Consider the following 17,909-nt stretch of genomic DNA (forward strand, 5'->3'; position numbering starts at 1 on the left):
AAAGTGCTGGGATTACAGGTGGGAGCCACTACGCCTGGCCCACATAGCTCATTTTTAGACTCACTTCCATTAGGTCTTGTTTGGACCCACGAACATTGTCTTTTTTTTTTTAAGATGGAGTTTCACTTTTGTTGCCCAGACTGTAGTGCAATGGTGCAATCTCAGCTCACTGCAATCTCTGCCTCCTGGGTTCTAGCAATTCTCCTGCCTCAGCCTCCCGAGTAGCTGGAATTACAGGCGCCCGCCACCACACCCAGCTAATTTTTGTGTTTTTAGTAGAGACGGGGTTTCACCATGTTGGGCAGGCCAGGGGTGATCCGCCCACCTCAGCCTCCCAAAGTGCTGGGATTACAGGTGTGAGCCACCGCATCTGGCCAACATGTCTTTTTTTTTTTTTTCCTTTTTAACCACAAAGAGACTTAAGCAGTCCTTGTCACAGATGATGAATTGATGTTGCAAGTATTGTCTTAGCTTGGATTAATTTTCTTGCTTACTGTAATTTTAGATAATATAGCTTTGTAATTAGAGATTTTATGTGTAAACCACAAAAATGTTTACGTGAAGGCCATTATTACAGATGTGACGTGCATAATTATTAGTAATTTGTATGTTTACATGGGTCAGTCTGGCAAAAAATTATGAAGTTTTAAAAATTAAAAAAAATTATAATGCCAGTTTTACTGGAAAGTAAAATTATTTCAGTAATCGATTATAGCAAAACTATTGATTTTCATTCCAGACAAAAGTCAGAATGAAAGGTAATTTCTCAATACTCTTTCAGATTAATAAAAGTACCTGTAGCGATTTTTATCATTCACAAGTATATCACAAGTAAGTTAGAATTTGAGAACTGTGTTCTAGATCTCTGAGGAGATGCAGTCAGATTTCTGAACTGTCTCAGCAAATGGTAAGTAACTTAGAGCTAGTAATTAATAACCTGTCCTTTGATTTCTGATTCAGCCAAGAATGGCCATATTTGGGAAAGGCAGATCTGGAGAGTAACCACGTTTTCATTCATTCACCACTTCTAGGCCCCTCCAGAGCTCTCAGATATTTTGGGGTTGAGCCCTTCCCCAAAGCCATACAGGACCTTTTTTTTGTGATCTGTTCTAGCCATTTTTATGTTGGGTGCTTGTTATGGACTGAGCATTTATGTCCTCCCACACCCCCCCCGCATACCTTTTTTGAAGTCCTAACCCCCAGTGTGATGGTATTTGGAGACAGGGCCTTTGGAAGGTAATTACAGTTAGAAGAAGTCGGGAGGGTTGGGCCCAGGTCTGATTGGATTAGTGCCCTTATAAGGAAAGACACCAGGACGGGCGCAGTGGCTCACACCTGTAATCCCAGCACTTTGGGAGGCCAAGGTGGGTGGATCACGAGGTCAGGAGTTTGAGACCAGCCTGGCCAATGTAGTGAAACACCATCTCTACTAAAAATACAAAAATTAGCTGGGTGTGGTAGCGGGCTCCTGTAATCCAAGCTACTCGGGAGGGTGAGGCATGAGAATCACTTGAACCCGGGAGTTGGAGGTTGCAGTGAGCCCAGATTGTGCCACTGTACTCCAGCCTGGGTGACAGAGTGAGACTCTGTCTCAAAAAAGAAAAAAAAAAAAAAAGAGAGACACCAGAGAGCTTGTTAGAAGAGGTCATGTGAGCACACAGTTAGAAGACCTTCAAGCCAAAGAAGAGGCCTGAGATTGAAACTTACCTTGCAGGTACCTTAATTTTGGACTTCCCAGCCTCCAAAACTGTGAGAAATAAGTTTCTGTTAAGTCACTCAGTCTGTGGTATTTTGTTATGGCAGCCTGAGCAGGTAGTTGTTCTTTCAGAAGGTGTTGATAATAACCACATGCAACACCAAGTCACAAATAATAAAACAGATGTGACTTATATTCATACAGAAAGTTGGGCACTGCCATTGCCTTGTTGGTTTACACGGCTGTGCTAGTTCAGTAGCAGAAAGGTGCTGGTCTCCTTTACTCAGTTTACAATCTAGGCAGTAGAATGTAATCACTGCTTTGAACTTGATACTGCTTAGGGAGAGAATCATTGGTGCTGGGTAACTTTGGGTTCTAGGTTTACTTTTTGTGTATATATAACTTTTTGGTAAATCACAAGTTTCTGGGCTTGTCGAATTAGATTTTGTTACAGATTATAAGCTTTATTATGCTATACAGTTAGTTGTATGTATATATGCCTTTCCCACTAGATTTTAAGCTCTTTTTTTTTTTTTTTTTTTTTTTTTTTTGTGACGGAGTCTTGCTCTTGTCGCCCAGGCTGAAGTGGAGTGCAGTGGCACAATCTCGGCTCACTGCAGCCTCCACCTCCTAGGTTCAAGCAATTCTCCTGCCTCAGCCTCCCAAGTAACTGGGACTACAGGCACGTGCCACCACACCCGGCTAATTTTTGTATTTTTTGTAGAGACAGGGTTTCGCCATGTTGGCTAGGCTGGTCTTGAACTTCTGGCCTCAGGTGATCCACCCGCCTCAGCCTCCCAAAGTGCTGAGATTTACAGGCATGAGCCACCATGCCCAGCTATAAGCTCTTTAAGGGTTGTAAATTTATAATCATTCTTTCGCTCTCCTGCAAATTCTGTTGCACACTGCCTTAATCAAGGTAGATGCTGAATGCATTTTTGTATAATTGAATATGTTGCAATCCCCAACTCTCTCCAACTGTTCCTGTCAAAGCAGCCACTGGATTGTTAACTAATCCATATTAGATGGGGTTAATTAATATCAGATGGGACAAGTAAGGGCTAATAAGATTATAGGCCACCAAGTAGATTTCTGTCTAGCTCTTATAGAGATTGAGTTTATTGGACCTGTTTGATAGGAAGTTTTGGTGTTTGGGATGATTAAAACTGAAGTTCCTATTTATTGAATTATACCTATTTATATTATTTCATATCAGTGGTCCACATGCAAGTGAGGCTTCTGAGACAGTTTGAGTTCTCTCTTAAACTACCATAACACTTAACCTGTATCTTTTTTTTTTTTTTTTTTTTAGACAGAGTCTCGCTCTGTCACTCAGGCTGGAGTGTAGTGGTATGATCTTGGCTCACTGTAACCTCTGCCTCCTGGATTCAAGCAGTTATCCATGTCTCAGCCTCCCTAGTAGCTGGGATTACAGGCCTGTGCCACCATGCCTGGCTAATTTTTTTTTTGTATTTTTAGTAGAGACGGGGTTTTACCACGTTGGCCAGGCTGGTCTCGAACTCTTGACCTCGAGCGATCAACTTGCCTTGGCCTCCCAAAGTGCTGGGATTACAGGCATGAGCCACAGCGCCCAGCCGTCTTTTTTTTTTTAATAGCAATTTAACACTGTTCACAGTTACTCATGTACATGTCATGCCATCTATTACACTGTAAGTTCTGTGAGGGTAGCTGTATCAAATTTATCTAACTCTCTCTTGTATGCATGACATAGTAAGTATTCAATAAATATTTGCATATTAGTGATAAGGATACAGGTTCTGAATAGTGGGTCCTTACCATTTAAGAATTAGTATTTGATGGCCGGGCGGGGTGGCTCACGCCTGTAATCCCAGCACTTTGGGAGGGTGAGGCGGGCGGATCATGAGATCAGGAGATCGAGACCATCCTGGCTAACATGGTGAAATCCCGTCTTTACAAAAAAAATACTAAAGAATTAACCAAGTGTGGTGGTGGGTGCCTGTAGTCCCAGCTACTACTTTGTGAGGCTGAGGCAGGCAGATCACCTGAGGTGGGAAATTCAAGACCAGCCTGACCAACATGGAGAAACCCCATCTCTACTAAAAATACAAAATTAGCCGGGCGTGGTGGCGCATGTCTGTAATCCCAGCTACTCGGGAGGCTGAGGCAGGAGAATGGCGTGAACCCGGGAGACGGAGCTTGCAGTGAGCCAGGATCGCGCCACTGCACTCCAGCCTGGGCGACAGAGCGAGACTCCGTCTCAAAAAAAAAAAAAAAAAAAAAAAAGAATTAGTATTTGATATTTGATCATTAAATATGAATTAAGAGGACTTAGACTTTTTGTTAAATGTCAAGCTGGGAAAAGTTGTCATTTAAATGAATTGCCTCTTATTTAATTTCGTCTGATGATACATTTTGTTTTTATTTTGTAAAAAATTATTTTTTTTCTTTTTAGAGACAGGGTCTTGCTCTGTTGCCCAGGCTGGTCACGAACTCCTGACCTCAAGCAATCCTCCTGCCTTAGCCTCCCAAAATGCTGGGATTACAGGCGTGAGCCACCTCGCCCGGCCTTGTATTATGATACATTTTGAACATCTACAAGTAGACTTGGTATAATGAACCTGCACGTACCCATTGCCAAGTTCTGACAACTGTCTGTCTATAGCCAATTATGCATTTCTTAAATTAGAACCCCCCCAATATACCCAAATATATATATATGTGTGCATATATATATAGTAAGTTGTAACAAAGTTGTGAATTCATACCTGAAGTATCTCAAGTGATGCAAGTTTTATGAATTTTTGTTTATGCCTTTTGGGAAGAGTTGTATTGACAAATTTTTTATGCTTAAAGTAAACCATAAATAAATCAAAAAAATAAAATCTAGGATGCAATAAAACAAACAAAACAACTTCTTGACATAAGTATGGTATGTAAATCTGTTTTGATTGGAAATCAATTTGTTATATTGCCAGAATTCCTGTTTTAGAATACATCTCTGCTGATCTGTCTGTATTCTTAGACTGCATATCTGGGATGAACTCTGGGCAGAATTCACATGGGCTTCCTTTGAAATAAACAAGACTTTTCAAATTCTTAGTCGATCTGCAGAACCTGTAGCCAGGCACTGAACCATTTTGATAGATGCAGTAATCGTTGTAAGTGTATGTTTCAAGGAGTTCTGGCTGGGTCCTAGTTTATGCTTGTGGCAGAAGCAGTGAGTAACTGGGAGGAAGTTGGTGAGTAAGCTTCAAGGAAGAAGTCATTTTTAGTACTCTGGATCTTCCTGATTTTAAAGCACTACAAAATGGTGCATTTTCATTCTTGTCAAGTGATAACAGATATATTCTGATGAGCCTGAAATGAATATATATTGTATCATTTTTATAATATCTAGCAAGGTTTGTATTTTCCTAGAACTTGAACTAAATTTCAGTTCATAAAATTTATGAAATACTTAGTTGTTGTAAAATATTTTTGGAATGTTCACATAGGTGACACACAAATGTCCCATTTTCATTCTTTCTATAGTAAATATGTTCTGATATGATGTGAAGGTTTAGCAGGTGCATCAGCATTTAATCCTAGAGGATCTGGCATAATCTTTTCCCCCAAGAATAGAAATTTTTTCTGCTTATGAAAGTAGTACATGTTTCTTTAAAAACAAATCAATATTGACTTCTGCCTGCTGTATAGCACTATGCCTCCACCTGGCCATGACCAGGGGCATGTCCTGGTCCACCTACATGAAAATGTTTGCAACCAGCCTCCTGGCCATGTGCACAGGGGCTGAAGTTGTCCCACAGGTATTACGGGCCAACCTGACAATACATGAAGTTCCACCAAAGTCTGAGAACTCAGAACTGAGCTTTGGGGACTGAAAGACAACACAAACCTCAAATTTCTCAGTACTGGAAACCTCAAAATATAACTGAATTCCATAAATAAGATTTTAAGTCTTAAATATGTATTTTTAAATGTATTAAAAGTCAAGCTGCTTGTATTTAAGCACCTAATACAATGCTTAGGTTGTAAAAGGAGATGCTCAGTAGGTACTAACTGATATATTGAGATTTAATTATGGTTTGACCAATATTTATTGGAAACCACCAAAGCTTAAATCATCAGCTTCTTGAATGTGATTTGAAAGGTAATTTAGTATTGAATAGCATGTGAGCTAGAGTATTTCATTCTTTCTGGTTTATTTCTTCAAATAGACTTTGAATATAATGGTGAATGGGTATTATAACTTAACTAATAAAAATGACATTGAAAATGAAAAAAATATATATATTAAAGTGTAGAAAGTGACCAGGCGTGGTGGCTCACACCTGTAATCCAAGCACCTTGGGAGGCCGAGGCAGGAGGATCTCTTGATCCCAGGAGTTCAAGACCAGCCTGGGCAACATAGCGAGACTTCGTCTCTAAAAAAAAAAAAAAGAGAGAAAAAAAATTTTTTTATTTAAAAAAAAGTGTAGAAAGTGTCAAGACCCCACTTCTTACCATTATTTGGTATATTTCTCTATACCCACCTACCCTTCCTCCTTACTCCCTTCCTCCCTTCCCAATCTTTTTATCTTTTTGTATTCTGATTTTTTGTTTGTATATTTTGCTTTAATGTATCCTTTAAAAATTTCCCATACATTTTATATGTATATATAAAAACGCATGCTGCCAAAGATAATTTATAAGAAAGACCATTGAATTTTTTTAAAAAAGTGATATATATTCATTGAAAAAATTTAGAATATATAGCAAAGCAATAAAGAACTAAATAAAATTGCTGTAACTCCTCTTTCAAAGATAATTGCTTTTATGATTTTGTTGTATTTTTTTTCTGTATATAGGTACATATATAGTATTTATAAAGCTGTACTCATAGTACATTTTCACATCACAGGTACCATATCAGTGTTATTAAATATTTTGTATGCCAGGGGCTAGACATACCAAGACAACCAATATGTGGTTCTACTTAAATAATATTAGAGTATCTTTTATGATGACACTTCATGAGTTGACTATAATAATCTTAGACTTCTAAGAGTTTGGGTTTTCAAAAGATCACTTAGCTTTTTTGGGTGATTTTTCCCCCTTACTGTGAGATGAGAGAGGCTGTTTGGATTTGGGATTGGGGTAGCGGGAACAGCAACTTTTCTTTTCTTTTTCTTTTTTATTTTGAGGTAGGGTATTGCTGTGTCACCCAGGCTGGAGTGCAGTGGTGTGATCTCGGCTCACTGCAACCTCCACCTCCCGGGCTCAGGTGATCCTCCTGCTTCAGCCTCCCCAGTAACTGGGACTACAGGCGTGTGCCACATGCCTGGCTAATTTTGTATTTTTAGTAGAGATGGGGTTTCACCATGTTGGCCAGGCTGGTCTCTAACTCCTGACCTCAGGTGATACGCCCACCTGGGCCTCCCAAAATACTGGGATTACAGGCATGAGCCGCTGCATCAGCCAACAGTTTTTCTTGTGGTTTTTTTTGTTTGTTTTGTTTTGTTTTGTTTTGTTTTGTTTTTGAGATAGGGTCTTACTCTGTTGTCCACGCTGGAGTGCTGTGGTATGATCGTAGCTCACTGCAGCCTCAAACTCCTGGGCTCAAGTGATTCCTTCTGCCTCCGCCTCCCGAGTAGCTGGGACTACAGGTATGCACCACCATACCTGGCAAATTTTTACAAAGTTTTTTGTAGGGACGGGGTCTTGCTACATTCCCCATGTCGGTCTTGAACTCCTGGCCTCAAGCAACTCTCCTGTCTCAGCCTCCCAAAGCACTGGGATTACAAGTGTGAGCCACCACACCATGCCAGTTTTTCCTGTTCAGTGTGATATTTTATCTTGTTAGACTACAGTGTGTTAAAATTTGTTTTACTAAATTTTCAAACATACTCAAAAGTGGAGAGAATAGTATAATGAATACCCGTATGTTCATCACCCATGTTTAGAATATTATTAAATATAAAGATTTTGCTGCGTTTGTCTTAGCTCTTTAAAATTTTTCTTTTTCTCTTTGTGACCTAAAGGAAATTCCATATCTTATCCCTTTACTTCTACATTCTTGACTAAGATGACTAAGACATATAGTTACATGGTTTTTTGTTTTGTTTTTTGTTTTTTAAAGACGAAATCTCGCTCTTGTCCCCCAGGCTGGAGTGCAATGGCGCCATCTCAGCTCAGTGCAACCTCTGCCTTCTGGGTACAAGCGATTCTCCTGCCTCAGCCTCCCAAGTAGCTGGGATTACAGGCTCCTGCCACCACGCCTGGCTAATTTTTGTATTTTTAGTAGAGACGGTGGGGGGAGGTTTCACCATGTTGACAAGGCTGGTCTGGAACTCCTGACCTCAGGTGATCCACCCGCCTCGGCCTCCCAGAGTGCTGGGATTATAGGCGTGAGCCACCACGCGCAGCCTGTTTTTTTGTTTGTTTGTTTTGTTGTTTTTTTTGAGACAGAGTCTTGCGCCGTTTCCCAGGCTGGAGTGAAGTGGCGCATTCTTGGCTCACTGCAACCTTCACCTCCCAGGTTCAAGTGATTCTCCTGCCTCAGCCTCCCAAGTAGCTGGGACTACAGGCATGTGTCACCACACCCGGCTAATTTTTTTGTATTTTTAGTAGAGACGGGATTTCACCGTGTTGCCCAGGCTGGTGTCGAACTCCTGAGCTCAGGCAGTCTGCCTGCCTCAGCCTCCCAAAGTGCTGGGATTACACGTGTGAACCAACCCGCCCGGCCTGTTGTTTTCTTACATAATTCATTATCATACCTACAAAGTTAACAGTTACTAATATCATCTTACACCTAAATTTCTCTGATAGACTAAGGTTATTTTTTAACATCTTAATCCAATCAAATGTTTGTATCCTGTAATGCTCTCATTGAAACAGCTATATTTCTTTTTCAGATTAGTGATGATGAACCAGGTTATGACCTTGATTTATTTTGCATACCTAATCATTATGCTGAGGATTTGGAAAGGGTGTTTATTCCTCATGGACTAATTATGGACAGGTAAGTAAGATCTTAAAATGAGGTTTTTTACTTTTTCTTGTGTTAATTTCAAACATCAGCAGCTGTTCTGAGTACTTGCTATTTGAACATAAACTAGGCCAACTTATTAAGTAACTGATGCTTTCTAAAATCTTCTTTATTAAAAATAAAAGAGGAGGGCCTTACTAATTAATTACTTAGTATCAGTTGTGGTATAGTGGGACTCTGTAGGGACCAGAACAAAGTAAACATTGAAGGGAGATGGAAGAAGGAACTCTAGCCAGAGTCTTGCATTTCTCAGTCCTAAACAGGGTAATGGGCTGGGGCTGAATCACATGAAGGCAAGGTCAGATTTTTATTATTATGCACATCTAGCTTGAAAATTTTCCGTTAAGTCAATTACAGTGAAAAACCTTACCTGGTATTGAATGCTTGCATTGTATGTCTGGCTATTCTGTGTTTTTATTTTAAAATTATAATATCAAAATATTTGTGTTATAAAATATTCTAACTATGGAGGCCATAAACAAGAAGACTAAAGTTCTCTCCTTTCAGCCTTCTGTACACATTTCTTCTCAAGCACTGGCTATGCATGTATACTATATGCAAAAGTGCATATATACATTTATATTTTAACGTATGAGTATAGTTTTAAATGTTATTGGACACTTTTAATATTAGTGTGTCTAGAGCTATCTAATATATTTTAAAGGTTGCATAGCATTCTGTCTTATGGAGATACCATAACTGATTTAACCAGTCCACTATTGATAGACACTATTTTGTTCTTACAGACTGTGCTAGAAGAAACATTCTTTTACATGTTTGGTACTTGTTCAGCTTTATTCAAGTGGAATTTCTGGGTCAAGGGGAAAGAGTTTATTGAATATTTTGGTATTGCCAAATTTTCCTCTAAGAAGTTGAATCATTTTATACTCCTGATGTTATATGAGAGTACCTTTCTCTTCACAATTTGTCTCTTTTTTTTTTTTTTTTTTGAGACAAGGTCTCTGTTGCCCAGGCTGGGGTGCAGTGCAGCAGAATGATCACAGTTCACTGCAGTCTCAACCTCCTGGGTTCAAGCGATCCTTCCACCTCAGCCTCCTGAGTAGCTGGGACTATAGGTGTGTGCCACCACTCCCAGCTAATATTTTTATTTTGTAGAAACAGGGTTCGCCATGTTACCCAGCCTCCCAAAGTGCTGGGATTACAGGCATGAGCCACTGGCCCAGTTTCTACAGTCTCTTTTAATGTTGTATATTATCCAAGAAATTTCATTTAATCAGAACCTGCCAGTCTGATAGGTGAAAATGGTATCTTGTTTTTATTTGCATTTAAAAAAAATTATGATAGTGGTATGCTTGGTTTTTTTGAAGGTATCAAATTTTTTACCTTATGAAACATGAGGGCAAAGGATGTGTTACGTGGAAGATTTAAAAAAAATTTTTAATGCATTTTTTTTGAGACAAGGTCTTGCTCTATTGTCCAGGCTGGAGTGCAGTGGCACAATCACAGTTCACTCCAGCCTCAACATCCTGCACTAAAGTGATTTTCCCACCTCACCTCTCAAGTAGCTGGGACTACAAGTACATGCTACCATGCCTGTCTAATTTTTTTTTTTTTTTGCAGGCATGGGGTCTCACTATATTGCCCAGGTTGGTGTGGAAGTTTAATGACTAAGAGGTGTTTGTTATAAAGTTTAATGTATGAAACTTTCTATTAAATTCCTGATTTTATTTCTGTAGGACTGAACGTCTTGCTCGAGATGTGATGAAGGAGATGGGAGGCCATCACATTGTAGCCCTCTGTGTGCTCAAGGGGGGCTATAAATTCTTTGCTGACCTGCTGGATTACATCAAAGCACTGAATAGAAATAGTGATAGATCCATTCCTATGACTGTAGATTTTATCAGACTGAAGAGCTATTGTGTGAGTATATTTAATATATGATTCTTTTTGGTGGCAACAGTAGGTTTTCTTATATTTTCTTTGAATCTCTGCAAACCATACTTGCTTTCATTTCACTTGGTTACAGTGAGATTTTTCTAACATATTCACTAGTACTTTACATCAAAGCCAATACTGTTTTTTTAAAACTAGTCACCTTGGAGGATATATACTTATTTTACAGGTGTGTGTGGTTTTTTAAATAAACTCCTCTTAGGAATTGCTGTTGGGACTTGGGATACTTTTTTCACTATACATACTGGTGACAGATACCCTCCCTTGAGCTACATCGGTTTGTGGGGAGTCAAAAGTCCTTTGGAGCTAGGTTTGACAAATAAGGTGGGTTAACACTTGTTTCCTAGAAAGCACATGGAGAGCTAGAGTATTGGCGAATTGAAGAAACCCCCTTTTTTTTTAACACACTTAAGAAAGGGGACTGCAGGTATACTCAAGAGAGCAAGTCGCACCAGAAACCACTTTTGATCCACAGTCTGCCTGTGTCACACAATTGAAATGCATCACAACATTGACACTGTGGATGAAACAAAATCAGTGTGAATTTTAGTAGTGAATTTCATTCATAATTTGATCGTGCAAACGTTTGATTTTTATTACTTTAGACTATTGTTTCTGATTTTATGTTGGGTTGGTATTTCCTGTGAGTTACTGTTTTCCTTTAAAATAGGAATTTTTCATACTCTTCAAAGATTAGAACAAATGTCCAGTTTTTGCTGTTTCATGAATGAGTCCTGTCCATCTTTGTAGAAACTCGCCTTATGTTCACATTTTTATTGAGAATAAGACCACTTATCTACATTTAACTATCAACCTCATCCTCTCCATTAATCATCTATTTGAGTGACCCAAGTTTTTGACCTTTTCCATGTTTACATCAATCCTGTAGGTGATTGGGCAGCCATTTAAGTATTATTATAGACATTTTCACTATCCCATTAAAACCCTTTATGCCCATACATCATAACATTACTTCCTACCCATAAGCTCCTTTTAACTTGTTAAAGTCTTGCTTGAATTAAAGACTTGTTTAAACACAAAATTTAGACTTTTACTCAACAAAAGTGATTGATTGATTGATTGATTGATGGTTTACAGTAGGACTTCATTCTAGTCATTATAGCTGCTGGCAGTATAACTGGCCAGCCTTTAATACATTGCTGCTTAGAGTCAAAGCATGTACTTAGAGTTGGTATGATTTATCTTTTTGGTCTTCTATAGCCTCCTTCCCCATCGCCATCAGTCTTAATCAGTCTTGTTACGTTATGACTAATCTTTGGGGATTTGTGCAGAATGTTATTTTAGATAAGCAAAAACGAGCAAAATAGGGGAGTTTAACTTTAATATTTTCTTTTAAAAAGCATTTTATGTTATAAGATCAATTTTGAGTGGTAGAAATGCTTTGACATTTTATTTCCATTTTCTACTTTTAGTTTTTTTCCTATTTGTTTTAGATCTTAGAGGATTATTAAGCTGAACTCCTCAACTGATAAAAAACATGACATCTTAAACATAAGCAAAGCATATTTTTAGGTTAATTTTCACATAGAAAACAATTTATTTTATGTGAAATTCTATGTAGATATACTATTTTTTTGGTATTTATTGATATGTTTATTTTATTTTATTTTATTTTATTTTATTTATTTATTTTTTTTTTTTGAGACAGAGTCTCGCTCTGTTGCCCAGGCTGGAGTGCAGTGGCACGATCGTAGCTCACTGCAACCTCCATCTCCCGGGTTCAAGCAATTCTTCTGTCTCAGCCTCCCGAGTAGCTGGGACTACAGGTGCCTGCCACTATGCCCGGCTAATTTTTGTATTTTTAGTAGAGATGGGGTTTCACCTTTTTGGTCAGGCTGGTCTCGAACCCCTGACCTCAGGTGATCCACCCACCTCAGCCTCCCAAAGTGCTGGGATTATAGGCATGAGCCACCGTGCCCGGCCGACATGTTAATTTTTTAAAAAAGGCTTTACTGGGGTATATTTTATATAATATAATAATCACATGTTTTAACTATACAATTCCAAGCTTTTTAGTATATTTATAGGGCTATGCAAGGAAGATATACTGTTAAACAGTAGAAATTGAGAAAGCTCTTCTGATAATATCTCTTGATTTGATGATGGCTCATGCCTGTAATCTCAGTGCTTTGGAAGGCCAAGACAGCAGAATCACTTGAGGCCAGGGGTTCGAGACCAGCCTGTGCAACACAGCAATACCCTATCTTTACAAATAATAAAAATAAAAATATCTGTTGATTTGAAGTAAAGTTTTTTTTTAAAGACAAGGTCTCATTCTGTCACCCAGGCTGGAATGCAGTAGCAAGATCACAGCTCACTGTGGCCTTGACCTTCTGGGCTCAAGTGATTCTCCCACTTCGGCCTCCCGAGTAGCTGGGACTACAGGTGTGCACCACCATGGCTGGCTAATTTTTTTTATGTTTGTAGAGATTGGGTCTTACTGTGTTGCCCAGGCTGATCCCAAACTCCTGGGCTCAAGCAGTCTTCCTGCCTCAGCCTCTAAAATTGCTGGGATTACAGGCTTGAGTCACCATGCCCAGCCTGAAGTAGCATTTCTACCCTGTTTAATAATTCAGCAGCTTGTCATGTAAGATATTCATATATGCATATAAAACATTAGGCAGCTTAATTTGGTAAAACTGTAAAATGGAAATTTTAAATTGTTTGCAGCATCAATAACATTGATGTCAGTATGATTTTTACATGCTGATCTTGACCAATTTGAAACAGTGAGTTAAAATCTGGCTGATCCGTACTAATCCTAAAGAAATATTCTATGAACTATTAAATGTTTCCAGAATATATAAAGAAACATTATGATGTCAACACACCCATCTATTTTTTTTTGGAAATAAAAACTCCATTTTTCTTATTAAAGAAAACATGCTTATTAGAAAACATACGGCTGGGTGCAGTGGCACACATGTAATTCCAGTGCTTTGGGAGATCGAGGTGGGAGAATCACTTGAGGCCAGGAGTTTGAGACCAGCCTAGACAACATAATGAGACCCCATCTCTACACAAAAAGAATTAGTTGTGCATGGTGGCGTGCACCTGTAGTCCCAGCTACTTGGGAGGCAGAGGCAGGAGCATCCCTTGAGCCCAGGAGTTTGAGACTGCAGGAGTTCGAGACTGAGTGGAATGCAGTGGAACTGCATTCCAGCCTGAGTGACAGAGGGAGACCCTGTCTTAAAAAAAATAAGAAAGAAAACACAACTGCAGAAAATTATAAAGGATTTAAGTCATTCCAAATATCACTGCCACTTTTTATTTAGAATATTCTAAAGAATTCTCTCTCTGTGTACACACACACATATGCGTACTCTTAATCCAAGTAGCTTGGTAGGATTTTATTTACCTAGTGCCTAGATGGGAAATTGCCTGGGGATTCCAAATACCTATTTCATTAAATTAAAGATGTCACTGATTTTAAGACTTAACACTATTTTTCATACTGCCAAGAAAGAAAACACTACCAGTTATAAATGTAAATTGCCATCAATTGTAATACATCAATTTTAGAGCTATTATTAATAAAATGTGAATGTGCATCTTAGAGCAATGAAATATAGTACTATATATTTGATGACCTTTTCTGCCCTGTGATATTCAGAAAGTGAAAGTTAAATATGGGCTGAGCATGGTGGCTCACACCTGTAATCCCAGTACTTTGGGAAGTCAAGACGGGAGGCTGGCTTGAACCCAGGAGTTCAAGACCAGCCTAGGCAATGTAGCGAGACGCCATCTCAAAATATTAAAAATAAGTAAATAAGTAAATAAAAAGAAGGTTAAGTATGCAAATGTACTTCCTTTGTTGTGAATTTATTTCAATTTTATAGTGATTTTTTTTTTTTTTGAGACGAAGTCTCACTCTTGTCCCCCAGGCTGGAGTGCGATGGCGTGATCTCAGCTCACTGCAACCTCTGCCTCCCGGGTTCAAGCTATACTCCTGCCTTGGCCCCCTGAGTAGCTGGGATTACAGGCGCCTGCTACCATGCCTGGCTAATTTTTGTATTTTTAGTTGAGATGGGGTTTCACCATGTTGGCCAGGCTGGTCTAGAACTCTTGACCTCTGGTGATCCACCCGCCTCGGACTCCCAAAATGCTGGGATTACAGGCGTGAGCCACCGTGCCTGGCCAGTGGTTTTTTGTTGTTGTTGTTGGTTTTTTGTTTTTTTTTTTTTTTTTTTTTTGAGACAGGATCTTGCTCTGTCACCCAGGCTGGAGTGCAGTGGTGCCATCTTGGTTCACTGCAACCTCTGCGTGGGCTCAAGCAATCCTCCCACCTCACTCTCCAGAGTAGCGGGGACCACAGGTGTGTGCCACCACACCTGACTAATTTTTGCATTTTTTTTGTAGAAACAGGGTTTTGCCATGTTGCCCAGGTTGGTCTGAAACTCCTGGGCTCAAACAATCCAACTGCCTTGGCTTCCCTAAGTGAAATTACAGGCATGGGCCACTGTACCCAGTCTAGTGATTTTTTTATTTTTATTTTTATTTTATTTTATTTTATTTTTTTACCAAAAAAACAACAAAGCCTCAGGAGGAAAAGTTGATACACAAGTAAATTTTATTGGAAATGTTTTTGTGTGGACCTTAAGCAGAGGGAAAATTAGTCTGCATTATGGTGTATCCAGACTAAATGACAGATATTAAAATGAAATTATTCTTAGGATTTGCAATCTTAGAGAAAACTTTTTCATTTTTATTTTTTTGAGTTACAAATTATCTTCATTTACATTTGAGAACAGTGAGTCACAGAGGGATTAAGTAATTTACTCAACATCATACAAGTCTTTGATTTGAACCCAATCTTTTAACTCTGCAGAACTCAGAGAGTCACTCTTATTTGGAAAAACTTTTTAACTGACGTGGATCCTCTAATATGGGCTTCCTATTATTCATTCTCTATTAGTCAGAAGTTTTGCAAGCAGACAGAATTCATTTTGCCAATTACGGGATTTTCCCTCAGTTGCAGTCAAGGTTCATAAAACTATAACTCTTTATCTTTAATTAGAAATGTTTTTTTTTTTTGAGACAAGGTCTTGCTCTGTTGCCCAGACTGGAATGCAGTGGCATAGTGGCCCATTGCAGCTTTGAACTCCTGGGCCTAAGGGATCCTCTGCCTCAGCCTCCCAAGTATCTGAGACTACAAGTGCGTGCCATCACCCATGGCTATTTTTAAAAAAAAAAAATTTGTAGAGATAGGGTCTTGCTGTGTTGCCCAGGCTGGTCTCAAACTCCTGGTCTCAAGCAATCCTTCTGCCTTGGTCTCCCAAAGTGCTGAGATTACAGGTGTCAGCCGTTGCACCTGGCCAAAACGATAACTTAAAATACACACACACACACACACACACACACACAAACACAAACACATATGTGTATTTGTGTGTGTGTGTGTGTGTGTCTCAAAAGGTATCAAAAGAGAATAGCTATAACTTTAGTGTTGATCTTGATAGTGACTTGAGTAGGCTCTGTTTAACATCAAAGATGCAAATTAATACTTTCTTTGAGCATATTAAAAATGCAGAAAATATTAGGGTATTTTATTTTAAATAAATTGTATTCTGTATATTTAAGGTATACAACATGATGTTATGGGATACATATAGATGGTTAAAAGATTACTGCAGTGAAGCAAATTAACGTATCCCTCAACTCACATAGTTACCCATTTTTTTTTTGTTTTGGTGGCAAGAGGAGCTTAAAATCTCATTTAGTGTGAATCCCAAATACAGCACAATTTTATTACCTATATACTTCATGTTGTACATTATATTTCTAGACTTGTTCATCCTACATATCTGCTACTTTGTATCCTCTGAGCTACATCTCCCCATTTTCTCACTTGCCCCCCAAGTAGTTTCTTAAAGTGTCTCATGTAAGAGGGCAGTAGCTTTCAGCTTAAACTTTTTCTCTGTATGTAGTCGATTTCTTTGAGGTATACTTTTCTCTCCAGAATAGTTAGATGTAGGTATACCACTTTGATGTTGACACTAGTTTACCTAGAACTTATCTTCTGTAAATCTGTCTCTATTTCCATCTCTGTCTCCATCTTTGTCTCTATCTGTCTATCTCTATCTATCTATCTATCTATCTATCAATCTATCTATCTATCTATCTAAAGCAAATTCATGCCCTTCTCCTATTTATTGAATCGAGACCATAGACAGGGGTGAGAGAAAGAATTTGGCAGGAATGGGGATGTGTATTATCTGTGGCATAAGGAAACTTTACAGAACTAGGTTCAAAAGTATACTTTCTAGTTCTTTCCCATGGCTTTTCACTTTGATGTAGTCCTTATCAGGTAACTGAGGTTTTATATAAGTCCCCTGATTCTTAGAACATGAAGGTGTAGTAGTCAAGGTTGGTCCCTTGAAACCACAAATTTTGTGAAAAAAAATTAAGAAAATTGAATAATTTCCTCAGCAAATACATATTGATCATCTGTTATACAGCCATGAGAAGTGGTTCTGTTGCACACGTTTATTTTATCAGATCCTAATCCCAAACCAGGCATAAAATGGAAACCATGAAGATAGGATGAAATAACTTCTGAATGTTTGAATGTTTGAAAATAGTGTATTTAAAAATACCAGGTGGTTTTTGTTTGTTTCTTGTTTTTTTCTTTTTTTGAGACAGGGTCTCACTCTGTCACCCAGGCTGGAGTGTAGTGGTGCAATCTCATCTCATTGCAGTCTTGACCTCCCAGGCTCAGGTTATCTCCCACCTCAGCCTCCCAAGTAGCTGGGACTACAGGCACATGCCACCACGCCCAGCTAATTTTTTGTATTTTTTGTAGAGACGGGGTTTCACCCTGTTGCCCAGGCTGGTCTAGAACTCCTGGGCTTAAGCGATCCTCCCACCTCAGCCTCCCAAAGTGCTAGGATTACAGGCATGAGCCACCATGCCTGGCAGAAAATACCAGGTTTTTAAGTATCAGCACTTACTCTTCAATCTTTTCTATTACTATGTTGTGCTAAATGGTATTTTTTATTTAATTAGAGCAATGCTGTTCAATAGAACTTTCTTTGAGGATGGAAATCTTTTATGTTTCTGCTATGTGGTACAGAGCCACTAGTGACATGTGGCTTTTGAGCACTTGACACTTCTTGTGCAACACAGGAACTGAATTTTAAAGTAATTTATATTGCCACATGTGGCTACCATATGGGACGGTGTAGTACTGGATGATCTGTAAGGGCTGTGCTTCATCAGTGTCATTTTTTAACTGACAAAAACCTTTAGTTTTTTTTTTAGTAATGTGTT

The 17,909-nt window shown here is 38.8% G+C and overlaps 1 protein-coding gene across 2 annotated transcripts in view; it reads left to right on the plus strand.

The window, feature by feature from the left end:
- Positions 1-17,909, plus strand: part of HPRT1 (hypoxanthine phosphoribosyltransferase 1) — a 40,830-nt gene that overhangs the window by 5,022 nt on the left and 17,899 nt on the right. For both annotated transcript variants that reach the window (XM_008967179.5, XM_034949652.4), the window contains exons 2-3: positions 8,572-8,678; positions 10,403-10,586. In XM_008967179.5, the coding sequence (XP_008965427.1) occupies positions 8,572-8,678; positions 10,403-10,586 (291 nt within the window). The remainder of the gene's footprint in view (positions 1-8,571; positions 8,679-10,402; positions 10,587-17,909) is intronic.

Source organism: Pan paniscus, chromosome X, assembly GCF_029289425.2.
Source record: "Pan paniscus chromosome X, NHGRI_mPanPan1-v2.0_pri, whole genome shotgun sequence".
Classification (NCBI taxonomy): Eukaryota; Metazoa; Chordata; class Mammalia; order Primates; family Hominidae; genus Pan; species Pan paniscus.